This window comes from Mytilus galloprovincialis, chromosome 6, assembly GCF_965363235.1.
Source record: "Mytilus galloprovincialis chromosome 6, xbMytGall1.hap1.1, whole genome shotgun sequence".
Lineage (NCBI taxonomy): Eukaryota > Metazoa > Mollusca > Bivalvia > Mytilida > Mytilidae > Mytilus > Mytilus galloprovincialis.
In genome coordinates, this window is record NC_134843.1 from 50,730,205 (window position 1) to 50,748,110 (window position 17,906).

General features: G+C 30.9%; 1 protein-coding gene across 14 annotated transcripts in view; it reads right to left on the bottom strand.

Moving 5' to 3' along the window:
- LOC143079807 (1-phosphatidylinositol 4,5-bisphosphate phosphodiesterase gamma-1-like) overlaps window positions 1-17,906 on the bottom strand; it is a 79,971-nt gene that overhangs the window by 17,724 nt on the left and 44,341 nt on the right. For 12 of the 14 annotated variants that reach the window (XM_076255399.1, XM_076255408.1, XM_076255409.1 and 9 more), the window contains 12 exons: window positions 17,635-17,751; window positions 16,145-16,322; window positions 15,161-15,223; window positions 11,961-12,038; window positions 10,647-10,750; window positions 9,833-9,978; window positions 7,366-7,514; window positions 2,946-3,042; window positions 2,667-2,769; window positions 1,199-1,366; window positions 784-886; window positions 178-292 (listed from right to left, as the gene is read on the bottom strand). In XM_076255399.1, coding sequence (XP_076111514.1) covers window positions 178-292; window positions 784-886; window positions 1,199-1,366; window positions 2,667-2,769; window positions 2,946-3,042; window positions 7,366-7,514; window positions 9,833-9,978; window positions 10,647-10,750; window positions 11,961-12,038; window positions 15,161-15,223; window positions 16,145-16,322; window positions 17,635-17,751 — 1,421 coding nt within the window. The remainder of the gene's footprint in view (window positions 1-177; window positions 293-783; window positions 887-1,198; window positions 1,367-2,666; window positions 2,770-2,945; window positions 3,043-7,365; window positions 7,515-9,832; window positions 9,979-10,646; window positions 10,751-11,960; window positions 12,039-15,160; window positions 15,224-16,144; window positions 16,323-17,634; window positions 17,752-17,906) is intronic. The other 2 variants (XM_076255400.1, XM_076255401.1) reach the window with 2 other exon arrangements.

Sequence of the window (17,906 nt, forward strand, 5' to 3'; positions counted from 1 at the left end):
TTTTGATAAAAATAATATGAGAATATATATGGTACATGAAATGCAGTAAATCATAATGTTGAAAAAAATAGATAAACTTTGTTTATTCACAGGCTTATTATGTATGTATAGAATAATTAAATTTTTCTACTCTTTATAAATTACATATGTGATGACAATTAAAATCAAGACACTTACCAATTTTTGGTGTTTTAAACTTGCTGTTATCTGTTTCTGTTCCGGCTATCTCTATCTCTACAAATGGACAGGCAAACCCTCGCCCAGACTTTAATAAATGTCTAGCTCCCAACACCTGTCAATCAAATAAATAATGCTGTCAATGTCTCTTGTCAATTTTAATTTTTAGTTACAATGTTAAATCAAAGCAGAACTATCTAATTTCATTATAAATTTTAACATGATCTATAACCAGATAATTGATAATAGTGTTGGATGGCTGCTTAATGTCCAGTGGCAAATTAATATGCATATTCATGAAGAGAATGTGTTAAATGTAATATGAATATTTACCCTGTTTTGTACTAAACTGACACACTTAATTGGATTTAAAATTTGCTAGTTTACAAGGTAACAGTATGCAGAAAGACATGTCACTTTACCCAGACACACTATCTGACTTTTAATTGACCAGTAAAAAGTTAACTTAAACCTGAAAGTCAAAGTGTTTTAACTCTATAACAACATAGAATTCAAATTGAAAAGGGAGTCAACTCCCTTTAAAATCAATACATACTGTAAACAACATCTAGGTAACACTTTAATGTAGACTAAATAATATCTTACAGTAATATGTAATGTGAGTGGGTCTACATTTTGTAAGCACTGTTTACTAAATGGACTGTAATCTTTTGCCCTCATTACATCTGGCTGTAAAACATACCCACACCTGCAATACAAAATGTACACATACATTTTTATATTTTATCTTTTTGCAGCATTTGAAATTGTACACGAGTGCTACAAATTCTTAACTTGAATCTTTTTATAAAAATATTTCATAAACCTTCTGATACTTTTTGTAAGTGTCAAATTTGGCTGTCTATATACCAGTAAATATTTCAAAATATAGTGTTTCAATTTGATACATAAACAGGTGATCAAATTATATAAATCTTTGTCAAAATTTCAAAATTTTATAACAGTAAATTTCAATCAAATATTATCTGTATTTCAGATAAAAATTAAATAATTTACTTACCTTCCATTTCTCATAAATCTGCCTTCATTCAGTTGCATAGATCTATCTGGAGTCTGATAATTGAGTGACACCATCTGACAACCACAATTCCACATTGGCATAGGGTCATAGTTGGAGGAATCCATACGAGATCCCTTGGGATATACTCTACTTAATTGTTTTGTGTTGTATGTGAGAATGTTAAAGAAAGTAATTCTTAACCTGTTTTGTACAGTGGAGAATATTTCATGTATAAGTATACCTCATTCGCAAAAATGTTGCACAAACGTAGTTTACATTTATGATTTATCTCAAATGTTTTCAAATTAGAGTTGCATTACAATAGAAATAACTTTAAACTATTGGTAGCTTTGTTGAGGTCAATAAGAGTTAAGATTGTTGTCAAATCTGCATTTGATTCTAGCAAATTTCTCTACACATTACAATCAAATTTAAAGCTATTTTCCTAATGCTGGTAGTTTTATGTTTTGGTTGGCTTGTTTGGTTTGTTTGTATAATTGTTTGCTCAAGCATTGTAATTAAAGTTGACATCTGCCATCAATAGATAAGTTGTATACATTATATTTTAATGTAATTGGGTGTTATGCAGTATAATGCAAAGGATAATGTACTGTGAAAGTACCAATTTTCGTGGTTTTTTTTGGATGACTTTATCCATGAATTTAAGTGTCCAACGAAATAAAACAACCGTTGTCCAAATCAAGACATGGAACAATCCCCATCGGTAGGTTTGACTACTGATATGATCTACAGAATATATTGAATAACGCCAAATCTGAGAATACTTTAATAGCAGTCACAGAACTACAAATACATGCAGGATTATACCCATTTAATCTTTAATAACCTAAACTGTACAACTTTTGATCTTTTAATTCTCATAAAAAATATTTTTGATCGATGGAAAGTCAGATTTCCGGTATTGATATGCTAGTATGATAAAGTGTTCATTTTATATCCTCATAGTTCTCGTACATATAGGAAATAATAATTTCATGCTGGGCTTGATTTTGATCAGAATTATTTGACAATTCAAGATACGTTTAAAGCATTTGTTTATGTTACTGTTTTCTTTAGGTGAGATGTTTATGGCCTTATTAACACCTTTGATGGTCTTTAATCTGTTTATCACTTTATCATGGGTTAATTAGTGTTATTGCTACGATTTACACAAGTCACTGTTTACTTTGAAATTTCCTTCCATCCAGACTATTTGTAACCTTCGTTTCTAAAGGCTTTAATTTTTTATTTTTGTTTAGAGAAAACTAAAATCCACGAATTTAAAACCCACGTACATGTAAATATTGCTCAAACCACGAAAATTGATACCCAGGAATTAAAGTACTTTCACAGTATACAAGATGAAGCATTATATCTTGATAGACTTTTAACACTGTGTTATACAAACTGTTTGACAAAAACACATGATAATATTATCAATTTTAAGATTTAAAATACTGACAAAGGATATTTTACAAAGCTTGCAGCCTGGTGTCTTGTTAAATATTTTTCAACTTTCATCTCTGAGAAGGAAGACATTTCACAGCAGTTAACTGGTCCTTTAAGGGCTCCTATAAATAAATGACATAAATATTGTTAACAATGTACATTAAAATAACAATAATTTACAAAAAAAAAATGAACCAGGTCCTTTTCAAAAAGAGTAATATTGATTCTATTAAGCTATAAAAATATGAATAAATTTGAGCAGATATTAATTGACAAAATTTATCTGTAGATGTCTTACTGTCTAAATCAAATGGCACAGCTACAGCATAGACAATCAGATCAGACAAATCTCTGGCTAAACATTTCTTCCTCTCTAACTGTTTGTCTTTTTGTTTCTGAAAAATATTGAACAAATAATGTCAACAAAGAGATTTTCTAATGAAAATTTGTATTCTTCCGTTTTTAAGCAAATTTTTCATATATCAATACAAATTAACTCGTAAATTACAGCCAATCAAATCATGTTCATCAACTATGTCATAAAGATGATTATGACGATGATAAGAACCATTTGAGGATGAAAGTACAAAATACTCACCACAACAGTTTTAATAATTAAGAAATAGAGTAAAACATGTTCTAATTAAGTAATGGATCAAAACAAAGAAGTTCTATGAATGAGCACATATTTCAACACACCATATCTTCAAAGCAAATGATGAAATAAAAATCAAAAAAGATTGAATAAATGTTAATATCAACAACTTCAAGACACTACTTCAAAATGATTAAATATAAAACAAGAAAAAAAAAGAAAAAAAATCTTATATAGTCACAGCATTCAGCTTGTAGGTGACCCCAAACTTCAAAAACTAAAATCTGGACTGGGTAAGAATACCAAAAATTCAGATATTCCAATACACAGTAGGAAGTAAAAATTTATCTAAGGGAGATAATTTGATTAAATTTCATTTGAAAATTAATGTTATTATTTTATTTAAAAATATGAGCATGATGAATAAAATAAAAATTGCAACAAACACTTTATATAAATTTATTAATTTGAACTGTTTTATAAACAGAAATATTATTCATCTCTAAAAAGGAATAGAATATTTGCATTCATATTTTCTATTTATAGGAAACTTATATAATTCCTACTATTTCATCAGCTGTTATTCAATCTAATGTCTAAAAAAATATTTATTTAAAATTTCCCAAAATATACAAAATTCCTTACGTTACTACCAATTGTCCATAATTGATACGCCTAAAAAGAAAATTATGTATCAACTATGTACACTGCACTGACCATGAAATCAATTCTAGAATTTAAACCAAGAGGTTAATTTGAGACTTGAGCATGTTACAATATATACTGAGGGAATGTTAATCCCTTCCAACATGTTTTTATGTGTTGATATTCTTTTAAATACAGGGAAATTGAATGCACTCCAATTCGTCAACAATGCTTAATTTGAGACAATAAATTAACCTGAAAAAAGTAAAAATGCACTTCTTGTTTCTACTTATATTAATTACCTATAGCTAGTACATGTACATTTTAAATTTATATAAAAAATCAGACAGCTTTCAACTTTGATGTATTTCCGTCAAATACTTTGGTTTTAGTAAACATTGTTTATGAGTTTAGAGGCATTGTCACTTCCTTTACCATGTTGAGCAAGTGGTTGAAAAATATGAATCTATATTGCATGAATTAGTTGGCAAATCAAATTCTTATAATTAACAGTAAGCACTGCTGTAATTTGGTAATAGTGATTAAGTACCTACAGTACAAATATTGTTTTATTTTATCCTGCATAATGACGAACACAAAAACGCTTGATGAAATTTAACTGTGCAGTGATTCAGGTGATCCCCTTTAGCTGGTAAATGACGTCATAAAGGTGTGCAATATAAACAAATTTTTCTAGTGAAGGAGTGGGCATAACTCGGAAGTGGTCGTTTGAATAACAATACATTGTGATTTCATGTTATGCTTACTGAAATTGTTGACTGTAATTGAAAACAATCTGGCACGTGTCGGTTATGTGTTGCTTTAAAGGATAAGGCGACTTCAGAGCAATACTCACCTTCTTAGAAGACTGTGAAATTTTAAATTATATTTGAGTACATCAAAAACCTGTCAAATGTTAAAAGAGGGTAGGAAAACCCATTTCTGTGTAGGGTCTATTGCATCCTTTTCATCAACATCAGCATCAAATTAACTTAAAACATTTATTCTCAATTTTCATATTTTTAAGCTACTGTTTGTGCAAAATGGAGAAAAGTTTATCCTCAACATTATTTGAACAAAATGTTATTGTAAACTGTCATGGATAAGTGTTAGTTCATGAAAAAGATACCATGAGATCAGACATTCTTTTCCTCATATAATGTGAACTCGTTTATTTCAGTGGATATCAATTTTTGTGGATTAAGGAACAATTATATTTTTATAGAATTTGATTTCATGATGTGATCAAGTCTTCAAACAAGCTTATGGATAATTTTTACTTTTATAACATTTGAATTCTCGATGTATTTTATCCACGGAATCCAATTAATAAGAGTGATTCAACAGTAAAAGCTTAATGTATAAATTGTATTACGTAAAATACTAGTTAGACATGCTGTATTAAGCTGTAAGTTAAAAAATGTGCATACCAAATACCAAATATAACCATTCATTTAAATTTGGTTTACATGCAATCTTAACTAAAATGAAGCTTAAACCAAGTTGTATCTATGTAACATATGATAATTAATGAAAAATGCTTGATTCTATTCGTAATCAGGCTCTGAATTGTAGTGATTTAGCTGATTTTTGAAAGATTTTACCACTCTTAACAACCCAAAACTAGAGGCTCTAAAGAGCCTATGTCGCTCACCTTGGTCTATGTGCATATTAAACAAAGGACACAAATGGATTCATGACAAAATTGTATTTTGGTGATGGTGATGTGTTTGAAGTTCTTACTTTACTGGACGATTTTGCTTCTTACAATTATATCTATAATGAACTTTGCCCATTAGTAACAGAGAACTATATTTGGTAAAAATTTAAATTACATATATTTACCAAATTAATGAAAATTGTTAAAAATTGACTATAAAGGGCAATAACTCCTTAAGGGGTCAATTGACCATTTAGGTCATGTTGACTTATTTGTAGATCTAACTTTGCTGAACATTATTGCTGTTTACAGTTTATCTCTATCTATAATAATATTCAAGATAATAACCAAAAACAGCAAAATTTCCTCAAAATTACCAATTCAGGGGCAGTAACCCAACAACCGATTGACTGATTCATCTGAAAATTTCAGGGCAGATAGATCTTGACCTGATAAACATTTTTATCCCGTCAGATTCCTCAAAATGCTTTGGTTTTTGAGTTATAAGCCAAAAACTGCATTTTACCCCTTTGTTCTATTTTTAGCCGTGGCGGCCATCTTGGTTGGTTGACCAGGTCACGCCACACATTTTTTAAACTAGATACCCCAAAGATGATTGTGGCCAAGTTTGGATTAATTTGGCCCAGTAGTTTCAGAGGAGAAGATTTTTGTAAAAGATTACTTTAATTAACGAAAAATGGTTAAAAATTGACTATAAAGGGCAATAACTCCTAAACGGGTCAACTGACCATTTAGGTCATGTTGACTTATTTGTAGATCTTACTTTGCTGAACATTATTGCTGTTTACAGTTTATCTCTATCTATAATAATATTCAAGATAATAACCAAAAACAGCAAAATTTCCTCAAAATTACCAATTCAGGGGCAGCAACCCAACAACCGATTGACCGATTCATCTGAAAATTTCAGGGCAGATAGATCTTGACCTGATAAACATTTTTACCCCATGTCAGATTTGCTCTAAATGCTTTGGTTTTTGAGTTATAAGCCAAAAACTGCATTTTACCCCTATGTTCTATTTTTAGCCGTGGCGGCCATCTTGGTTGGTTGACCGGGTCACGCCACACATTTTTTAAACTAGATACCCCAATGATGATTGTGGCCAAGTTTGGTTTGATTTGGCCCAGTAGTTTCAGAGGAGAAGATTTTTGTAAAAGTTAACGACGACGGACGACGACGGACGACGGACGACGGACGACGACGGACGACGGACGCCGGACGCCAAGTGATGAGAAAAGCTCACTTGGCCCTTCGGGCCAGGTGAGCTAAAAAAGAGTGTCCGTTACCATGGCAGCCACTCATATTTTCCCACTCAAATTTATTTTTAGAGCAGTATGTGGTTACTGCTTCTTCTAGGCCATTTATAGATAAAATCTGAAACCCTCATAAATCACGTGTATATGGCACTCTGCCTGATTCTTATGAAGAGCTGTACTTAACTCCAATAATAAACAGAACAAGAATGTGTCAAATACAAATGGAAGTTTTTAACGACTTTGACTGGCTATACATCCCTTGCACAGTCAGTAGGAATGTGTTCATAGTACAAGGATGACCCACTCACACTATTATGTTCTATGTTCAGTGGACGGTGAAATTGGGGTAAAAACTCTAATTTGGCATTAAAACTAGAAAGATCATAACATAGTGAACGTATGCACTACGGTTCATGTCATTTGACTTCAACTTCATTAAAAACTACCTTAACCAAAAACTTTAACCTGAAGTGGAACAGACAGAAAAAAACATAATGCCCCTAGGTGGCGCATAAAAATCTAAACTAATATCTATCTTACTGTTTGTTGTGTTTGCTGTGTACAATTAGCAATATTACTCATCCAGTCCCGCATATCACTTTCATTATCAGCAGCGACCTCTAGTGGCTGAGGACTTGTACGTGTATAGATCATGAATGTAAATGGTTTGTCTGCCCTTCCACTTGTTTCTGAAAAAGAGAGTTTATATCTCTGAATAATGTTTATATAAATATTCAATTGCATTCTGATTTCTTTTCATGTTTCCTATGAGTAATTACTATTTCTCTAATTTTCATACTATTTTGACTATTCACCATCGGTGTGAGAAAAATATTTCTAAATTATAGAAAAAACATTGTACTCAGCAAATGATTGGATGAAATGCAATTATGAAGTCAAAGTTTCTTGATTTCTTCTGTAGTTTCTTTTGAGGAGTCATGCATTCACATTTTCTGAAAATTCATATTTTCTTTTATTCAACAGTGTTTTATTTCCGTAGTTACAGTGACTTCACTGTTAGTGTTGCTATCCCACTATTGCAACTCATTCAAAATTTTGACCAAATTGCAATTTGTTTTATAAAACCAAACTGTTCAACTTGTCAGAATTTTGAACAAACTGTTCAGTCAAAATGTGAAAGTGCAACCCCATAGAAAATGTCAATGAAATTCCAGTGGAATATCAGTTGATTCCACTGGAATACCAGTGAAATAACACTGTAATTTCCCCTGGAATTCCTTTGATGCATTGGAATATTTTGGCTGGAAAGCCACTGGAACATGAGTGAAATAAGGGGTCATCCATAATTGTCAACCATTTTACAAAGTGTACAAAACGTACACTTTTTCAGACCCCCCACCCTCCCTCAAAAAGTGTACATCAACCATTTTCAGATTTCAAGAGAAGAATCAATCATTCTTAATAAAAACAAGATCCTGTTTATCATATTTTAGTTTAATATAAAAATTTGCATTGAAAATATTAATCTAAAACATATCTGACTGTTTTATTTGATGACATCTATCTGTGATGCTTGTGTTTTGTCAGAATAAAGAGTACAAAGTATAGTGTTTCCCCTTTCACACAGTGGGAATGGTAACTCCAATGAAAAAGGGCACCTAGAGCATGCAAAATATTAACAAAAGTGCACATAAATTTTGTTAAGAATCAAAGAAAGGAAAATGCATGTTTATATTGCATTTGTAAAGTATGGACTGACAGTTGTTGATGGAATCAGAGCTCAAGACAACAATCAATAAAAGTGTATTAATGTTTTAAAACATTTTAAGTTTTTAAATTTCCCGCCTGTATTTCTATTTAAAAGGTCCCTGTAAATATGCCATTCATGGCACTATTATGGTTTATGTATATATATACTGTAACGTGTACATATATTGGATATTAAGGTTAGACTTCATATGGAGGTGTTCCTAATTAAAGGAGGCTTATACTAAGAAAAATAAGTTTACTTCCGGTTTACTGGTTTACTATTTTGGAATACATTACAAGGAAATTAATCGAAGGACCAGTTTAAAATCTTTTCACAAAATGGCGTCTTGTCAAAATCAAAACATTCAAAGAATTTAGTGTTTCCATCGATTTTGTTTATTAAACAGAGTGAAACGATAATGATCTATAATAAATCAGGTGAAATTGACAATCGGGGGTACTGAGAAATAAACTTTTTGTTTAAATAATTTTACTAGTTCACATTTTTGAAAGATTAAGTATTCATATGACTTGATCTTTTAATCATTCAAAACGGATTGAGGAGAATTATGATATCGAAATAAATATCATCAAGTGAAAATAATAAAGAAGAAACAAGAAGAGAAACACACCCAAGCCAATTCTTGATTTTATACATCGACTTTCCCTACGGAAACGAAATAAATTTCGCAAATATAAAAAAAAAAGCGTACGGTAAAAATGTTGATTTTTTAACCCCCTCCCCCCAAGTGTACGTTTTGTACACTTTGGAAAATGGTTGACAATTATGGATGACCCCTAACACTGGAATTTTCACTGTAATTCCAGTGGAACGCCAATGTAGTTCCAGTGGAATTCCAGCCAAATTATTCCACTGAAAATCACTGGAATTTCCAGTGGAAATTACAATGGAATATCATTGGTATTCCAGTGCAATTCCACTGATCTTTTTCTCTAGGGAAGGTGATAAAATAAAATATACATACTATCCTATAAGACTTTTAACTCCACTTTAGTGTTGTTGTGACAAAATCAGTCTGACAGTTTGATATATTATAGTCATTACCATGCAAAGGGTAAAATGTTGTAATTTTGAATTGCTATAAAAATGTCCAAACTAAGCTTTCATTTAATTTTTTTGACTGTGATATTCTACAGCAGTTTGTTTAAATTTCTGACCAGTTGAACAGTTTGGTTTTATAAAACAAATTGCAATTTGGTCAGAATTTTGAATAAGTTGTAATAGGTGGAGAGCAACACTAACAGTCAAGTCACTGTAAATACTAAGGAAACTTACCAACTCTGCATCCCTGTATGTCTATAAAGCCCTTCTGCAGAGCTCCTAATGGTGAAGTATCTTCTGATTCCTCTGGGAGATCCAGCTCCTCAACTAAATGTTCAGGGAACCAATTCTGCCTTTTATCATTAAAATCACCACGCCACCTTAAAAGTTATTGAAAAATTACATTGTACTCTTTAAAAATGTTGAATTTTAAAATAATTCTGCTCTTAATTCTTTTAATCAGAGGAAAAGGTCAGTCCTGGAAGATATAAGTACAGGACACAGATAATTACCATTTCCTCTCAAACACTTAATGTCAATAAAGGTGATTATGACATGTAGAAAATCACATTTGGATTTTCAAAATATAAACAACATTTAATGAAAAGAAATATGCTGCTATGATTAACAAAAACCCAAGATGAACTGAGCTTTATTGCTTGTTTATCATACCCCTATTTCAAGTGTTCATAAAACAGGAAGTCAATGAAAACACATCACATGGTATAGCATGCTCAGTTTGCACAGTTAGCCATTAGTACATGTAGTATGATGCTCCAGACTTGTATTTGAAAAACTTTGTAAAGACACATAAAAAAAAATGTGTTGGAGTATTGGTCTTTGGACTAGTAGTTGGAAAAGATTTTGGTGTAGATTGTCATGCTTAGATTTAACTATGAAACTTGTTAAAGCTCAGATTTTTTTCCTGAGAAAAATTCTTAGGAAATTTCATGAGACTTACAAATAGAAACAGATCAACTAGTATAACCCCCTCCCTTTTGAGCTAGGTTACAATTAGTATTATAAAAATAAAAATGGTCCACATTACCATCCCCCATCAGCCTTGTTGACATTGGTTATAATGGATCCTTTGTTGAAAGATAGTTCGTCTGCTCTGTTAGCTTGGTAGTCTGCTATGGCTTTTACTTTCAGCTAAATCAATTGAGAGAAACTTTGAATTTAAAATGTACATGTACTAGTTTTACAATATTTTTTATTCAATATTTGTACAAACTTTCGAGAGCATATATTTTTCACAATTGCAAATAAATTCAAATTATTTAAAGAAATGTTGTAGAATTTAAATTCAAACCATTTGTTTCTTACTGCTTGAATAAAAGAAAAACATATTATTTATCCAGAGATCGATTAACCTGTATAAAACTTGTTAATATTAAAATCAATAAAGTAGCAACATTTTCAGATTTTCAGATATAGTTGATAATAAATATTAATTATAATTCAAATCATGAAATGCATTCAATAATAATATATTTCAACTGAAACTTTTCCAAAAAGCTATTGGTTTTACCATGATTAAAAAGATTTTTTTTTACACAACATATGATATAACTTAAGCATAAATAGATTTTTTTTAATAAATATATATAAATATGTAATTGTTGGTAGCATTAAAGTGTGCAGTTCTGTATATATGCAAGACCAGAAACATTTTTCTTACAAATTTTCATTTCAAATATCCAATATGCTCAATTGTTTCAAGCTGAAGATATTAGTTGTATTTAGCCCATGTCTGCAAACCTTGATAAATAGTCCAGGATATATTCAACATGTGAGGATTTCAAAGAATAGGTTGTAAAAAAATTTTAAATGGATCAAAATTTTAATTCTGAAAACGGATATCTGTCTGTGGGGCAACACATTTGTATTTGATTGGTCATGGCAAAGCTCATATATTGATGTTGGAAACCCCAATAATAAATTTCTGGACACAAATCATGACATAGAAGTTTAATAAGAGTTATTGCTATATATATGTACAAGATTACTACCCTGTTTTCTATATGACAGTCAAGAAGTCTCATCTGGCCCAAAACAAATAAGAGATGCAGAAAACTATTTCTAAGAATTCTATGAAATTTTTGAGATGGAAGGATTTAGCCTTTATTTTGGGAGGATTTCAGGATTTCAGGATAAACACTTATCCCGACTCAGGAATTAATTACTATTTTTTTTGGATCCGTGAAAAAGTGTAATTCTAGATTCAGCTTTTATTTTTCTACCCAACTAATTTATGAAACAATTAACAAACTACACAAACTCCACTTCAACAAGTATGAGCATAAAAAATAATGAAAGGAAAATTAGTAAGATAAATGCATCATGGTCAAATCTGTGTTACCTTGGATACCAACTGATTTGGACTGTGATATATTCCATCGCCATAGATACTATTTTCATCGTCATCTGGTATAAGTACCTACAAAGCACGAGCACATGCAAATATCATGCAAAAATTACCACAATTCCATAGCATGCTGAAGCTTTAAATATAAATGTATAAAATGGCATGATACCAGTACCAAAATGATGTATAAATTGTGACAAATGTATAGCAATAATGAACTAAATGTATTGAAGATTTTAAGTACACATATGCCTACAAGAGAATGATTTTAGCCATACTTCATTCATATGGTGGCATGATGAGGCCATTTCATTATCGTGTCTTTGATATTCATAAAGTGAAAATGTGAAGGCAAAAATGACAGAACATAAAATGACAGCACTAAAACATAACACGGTTAAGAGCAGAGACCTGGTTGGAGGGATTTTCCATCTTTTCACATTTCTGCTTCAGCACTAAAACATTACACTGTAAAGAGCAGAGACCTGGTTGGAGGGATTTTCCATCTTTTCACATTTCTGCTTCATAAAATATCAAAGACAAATATGAAAACTGGCCACATCCTGCCACCATATCATTCTCATAAATGTAACAAACAAGATTAGAACATAAGCACTTTCATTCATAACACTTATTTTTTTATTCTGAACCTTTGAGCATCACAAGTTAATGCTTTTTTCATGCATAAAAATGTGTTGTGTTCATCATAAAAGTTTTTGTTTTCTTAGAAATTGTAAACTATATACAGTCATTTGTTTGTTATTATCCTTTTGAGCATTTTAAATGAAGATTTCATAATTTCAAATGAAGATTCACATCATTTCACATGTAATCAAATTGATCATGCTTGACCCTTGTCCAAAAGATGAACAAAGATTTCCCAAATATTTAAAGCGATCAATAAATGTGAAGTTCTTATATAGGCCCTAATTAGGATAGACCTACTAAATTCATTATATGTATTGAATTGATCAAATACTCACTATTAAATCATATGCACATGAGTACATGCATTTACAATAATTCAACATGATCAAATAGCTTGCAGGGTAGAAATTTCAGAATTAAAAGATTAAAGCAAACATCCAGACTATCTTATTTTACCTCAACTTCTATTTTTAGATCAATCTCTTAATTTAAAATATATTCATTGCATGTAAGTTGTAAGATAAATACTGTAAATTCTTTTATTTTTGTGAGGAACAATTTTTTCAAGATTGAGAAAACATTGTACATTTGTAGATATTCAAATTCATGATTTTGCCTAAGTTCGCATACATGTAAGTATATTGCACTTCGATTAAGGTGGTACATAACAATACAGGGAGATAACTCTGTAAAATCAGCCAAACGTTTTAATAACGTTGTGTTGTAAAGGGAATATTAAGCTTCTCAACGCATACATGTCAAGTGACATGATATTCGCGTGTAATACACTCTTTTTCAACGGTTTACACGCGAGGATTTTTTCACATGGCGTGTACACGCTTTTTACCACTTTACACGCAATTACACGCTTTTTCGTTCTTTCTTGTCATTAAATGTTATGATGAAAATGCTATATAATAACTTTCATATTGATCAACTTCCATGAATGCACTGTTTATTTTGCTATGTATATAAATCGTTGACATAACTAGCTGTGCAAACTATTTGTTTTCATAATTATATTTTGTACAACAGATAATACCAGAAACCATTCAAATGTTAAGAGGTCAATACTTTTTATTAAAAAAAAAAATCATGTTTGAAGAACTATAACTAAAATTTATGATTCATTGACTAATATTAAGTCAAACCCTATCTCCTGCTAACATTCATAATTTCAAATTGATATGAGAAATATAAGCAAATTTCCTAGCATATAAATGGTTTCTGTGGTACAATACTTATTGTGATGTATAACATGTAAGAATTAAACAGCAATATTCTTCATAGCTTATTCATATGGTGAATCAGGACCCAATTTGGATCACACCACATGAAAATGGTTTCTTCAAACTTGATAGTATTGTGTACATTGAAAGCATTCACTCAAATTTTGTCTTTTTACAAATCTTTTCTAAAATTTGAATAAATTTGTTACTGTTAGTGTTTTTGAATACAATGCTGATTACACCCATTCCAAACTCTATTGATATTAAGGCCCCTTTGTTGTAAAGTTGTATCAAAACCAAACAAGAATTTACTTTTCATAAAATATACTATTCTATTATATAAGTTAACTTATGTTAAAGAATATTGTTCTGCCCACATAGTATAGTGTATCCTGGTCGTCAACATTACATACCAAAAATATTTATTCATGGAGCATGGAGCATAAATATTTCTAAATGCAGTATTGTAGAGGAGAAGTTGAACTTCCAAGATTAATAAATGAATAGTTATAATCCCGAAATAACTACCCCTGACATAACCTCAAAAAACATTGTCTGTTGGAATAAAAATGTGCATGCCTTAGTACATGTTTTGTGGTAACTACAGTACACAAATATTGCTTAAAATTACAATACACAAAGATAGATTCAGTTAAATATCATTTGAAATCTTGGTGTTGATTTTCCCAGGTGAATGTGTGTGATTTTTAGCGACTCACTCTGGTCATGATTATAAATAAACTGTTTACAAAAATTTTGATTTTTTTTTTTAAATACCATTGCTTTTCTACCCCAGGAATAAATTACTACAGCTGTATTTGGCAAACCCTTTCAGAATTTAGGGTCTTCAATGCTCGTCATCTTCATATTTTATTCGACCATTTGAACCTTTTTGATTTGAGCTAACTGATAAGTCTAATAAAGACAAAACGCATGTCTGGCGTACACCATTTATAGCATGTTATCTCTATGATTAGTTTATCAGAAAAATCCTCCGTGATCTTATTATATGATGGGGTCGTTATCACGTTAAATTGCTAGTAATCACCCTAATTCACAAAGATAAACTCAACATAAAAAAGAACAATTTTTAACTGAATTACATTGTGTATAATGTATAATGCATTCTGAATATTCATATAATAAACAAATTTCCACCACAACTATAAATACTTAAGACTGAAATGTATCAGAAATACACAAATTATGCAAACACAGTACGCATTCTATTCTCATGCAAATATAATTAAACCATAAACCAAATACATATAGGACTACGTCAGGTGGTCATGCATGCATGACTTGCAAGGCGGTTACCTTGGAAAGGTCATTTGGATTCACGTAATTCATACCCATAGCTCCCCCTGAAACACTTGAATCCTGGAATTTAAGGTTCATACATGTTTTATGCATTTAAAGTGGTACCCAACACTTTAACTAAAACTAATTTGGCTCGTTTAATTTTCTTAAAATTTTGACAAAGTATTTACTTTGACCCTTTTACAAAAATATAAAAATTTCAAAAAATTTGAACCAACCGTTTTATCAGAAAAATTACACTGGTTATATAGCAGTTTGACAAACACTTATTTTGATCATTGAGAATCTTAATATTCCCTTAACAACACAACGTAATTAAAACGTTCAGCTGATTTTACAGAGTTATCTCCCTGTAGTGTTAGGTACCACCTTAAAAAAATAGGCAAATGTAGATTTTAAAATGTTCATTCCTTAGGGAAGTATGTTAATTAAGTGAAAATATATTTTGAAAGAAAAAACTAGTTAAAAGATATTCAGAATTAATAATATATAGTTTATAGGTTTATTTTCTCTCTGTTTTCATGGCATTCAGATTGTTAATAAGTCCAGTCGATCATATGATGAAAATTACGTTTTTTACTAATTGAAATATTTTTAACATTGATTTGGTATAGGTCAAACCCACATCCACAGGTGGGGGACGCTCAACCTGAAATTAATCATTATCATAATAATTTGACAAACCTTCCTCATGTGATAATTAACAAAATAAAAACCTCAAATTAAACCGAAATCTCTTTTTTTTCAAAATTGCAGGCTGCTGCTATTTTTCTCTCTCTTAATTAAATTTGATATCATTTTTTTTCTATCTAAGTTTTAAGTCAATTTAATTTTATCAAACTATCAAATCATAAAATTAAAATAACTCCCTCTCTCTAGACTTGTTATTTTTGAATGGTTTTCTTACTTGACTATTTCATTTTACATTAACGATTATAATTTGATATCAAGAATTATACACACATGTATATGGTTACTTACAGAGCCCCTTCTTTCGACTACCGTCTGGTTAACAGGATACTTTAACTTGATACGATTATATAATGGATTCTTTTCATAGTATTGCACTAAATCCACTAAACTTTCAAACTGAGCTTCTCCTATCACAAATAATCTGCCGTCTACTTCTATACGACAATGCTTAACTTTATTATCAGCCCTGAAAAAAGATTTAAACAAATAATAAGAAGTATTCTAGATGACATCTGTTTTGGATTGTTTCATGTTTTGCCAAGACGTGGAATTTCATAGCTAAAAATAAAATATTTGTTTTGTTCTTTGTTGAAGGCAGTGACTTATACATGTGTAGTTATATCTAACTATCAAATATTGATTTTGTTCTACGTGGAAGGCTTTACAGTGATCTAGAGTTATTTGTGTCATCATCATTTGGACTATGTTGGATAGTTGTTTCAAGCACAATCATACAACATATCCTTATTCAAACATAAATATCATCAGGTTGTCATCATTTTTTTTTTTACCCATTGGTGGACATGGGTTGTTTTCTGCTCTATGGTCGGGTTGTTTTCTCTTTGGCACATTCCTCATTTCCATTTTCCATTTTTTTTTATGTTTTTGGTTAGTTTTATCACTCAAAAGAAGTTGTCATTGTTTCATGTCTGTCATAATTTGCTTTTCGTTGATTGTTTTGTTATAAATTAGACCGTTCAGTGTTCTCCCCAGGCCGTTTTAGCGCTGAGCTTTTGAGAGCTATCCCAATTTCCCACTGTTCTATTGCACTAACTGCAGCGCTATCCAATGCAAACGCGTTGCTATATTTTTTTCTTATTTTTTTTTCAAATTTCCCGCTTATTTTTCACTTCGGATCACGGGATCAACTGGTTTACTATTTCTGAATCAATTTTTTCCATTGTATTAAGTAACTCCGAGGGACCAGTAGGCAGTCTGGTATAGACTCATCATGGAAAAAGACTTCTCCTTGGAATTTTTCACAGATAATATGAGATTATATGAATTTACAATAGAGAAAAAAAGACTCTTCTTAAATATCTAGACATAACATTAGCAAACAAAGGGGTAACTTCCATGAGCATGATGAGGACATCATTACAAGAGAAAACATCAATAACATAATATAAGAAAAACACATAACAAATCAATTACAAACAAACCGCGCGCCGTGACAAAGTTACTGAGAATTGTCGAAAATTACGCGCTTACCACAGCGCTATCCAAAAATCCTGGGGAGAACACTGACCGTTAGTTTTCTCAATTGAATTGTTTCATACTTTTCATGTCGGGGCCTTTTATAGTGGACTATATGGTATGGGTTTTTCTCATTGTTGAGGGTCATATAGTTTCCCAAAATTTATAACTTCCATTTCATTTGTCTCATTGGCAATCATACTTCATCTCTTTAATATCATATGATTGCAAAAGATATAGTTACACAAAGACATAATGAAAGACCTACAACCACAAGTTTACTCAATTTGACTAAAAAATACCTGAATGATATTGCATAATTATTTTGTGCTCCCCGTCGTAGAAGGAAGGCACCATCATTCTGTATTCGTCTCAACATGTCTTCTGCATCTACACGTTCCATGTTGTCATGGTACCATCTGAAATGATATAAATATACATTAGCCAGGAATAATTTATCAACATCTTTTTAGTATTCGGCTAGATTTTTACCAATACTAAAGGCAGAAGATTAAAGCCTCTGTCATAACCAGGAAATAAGAATTTGCAATGGCAAAACTAAAGCCATGCAGCT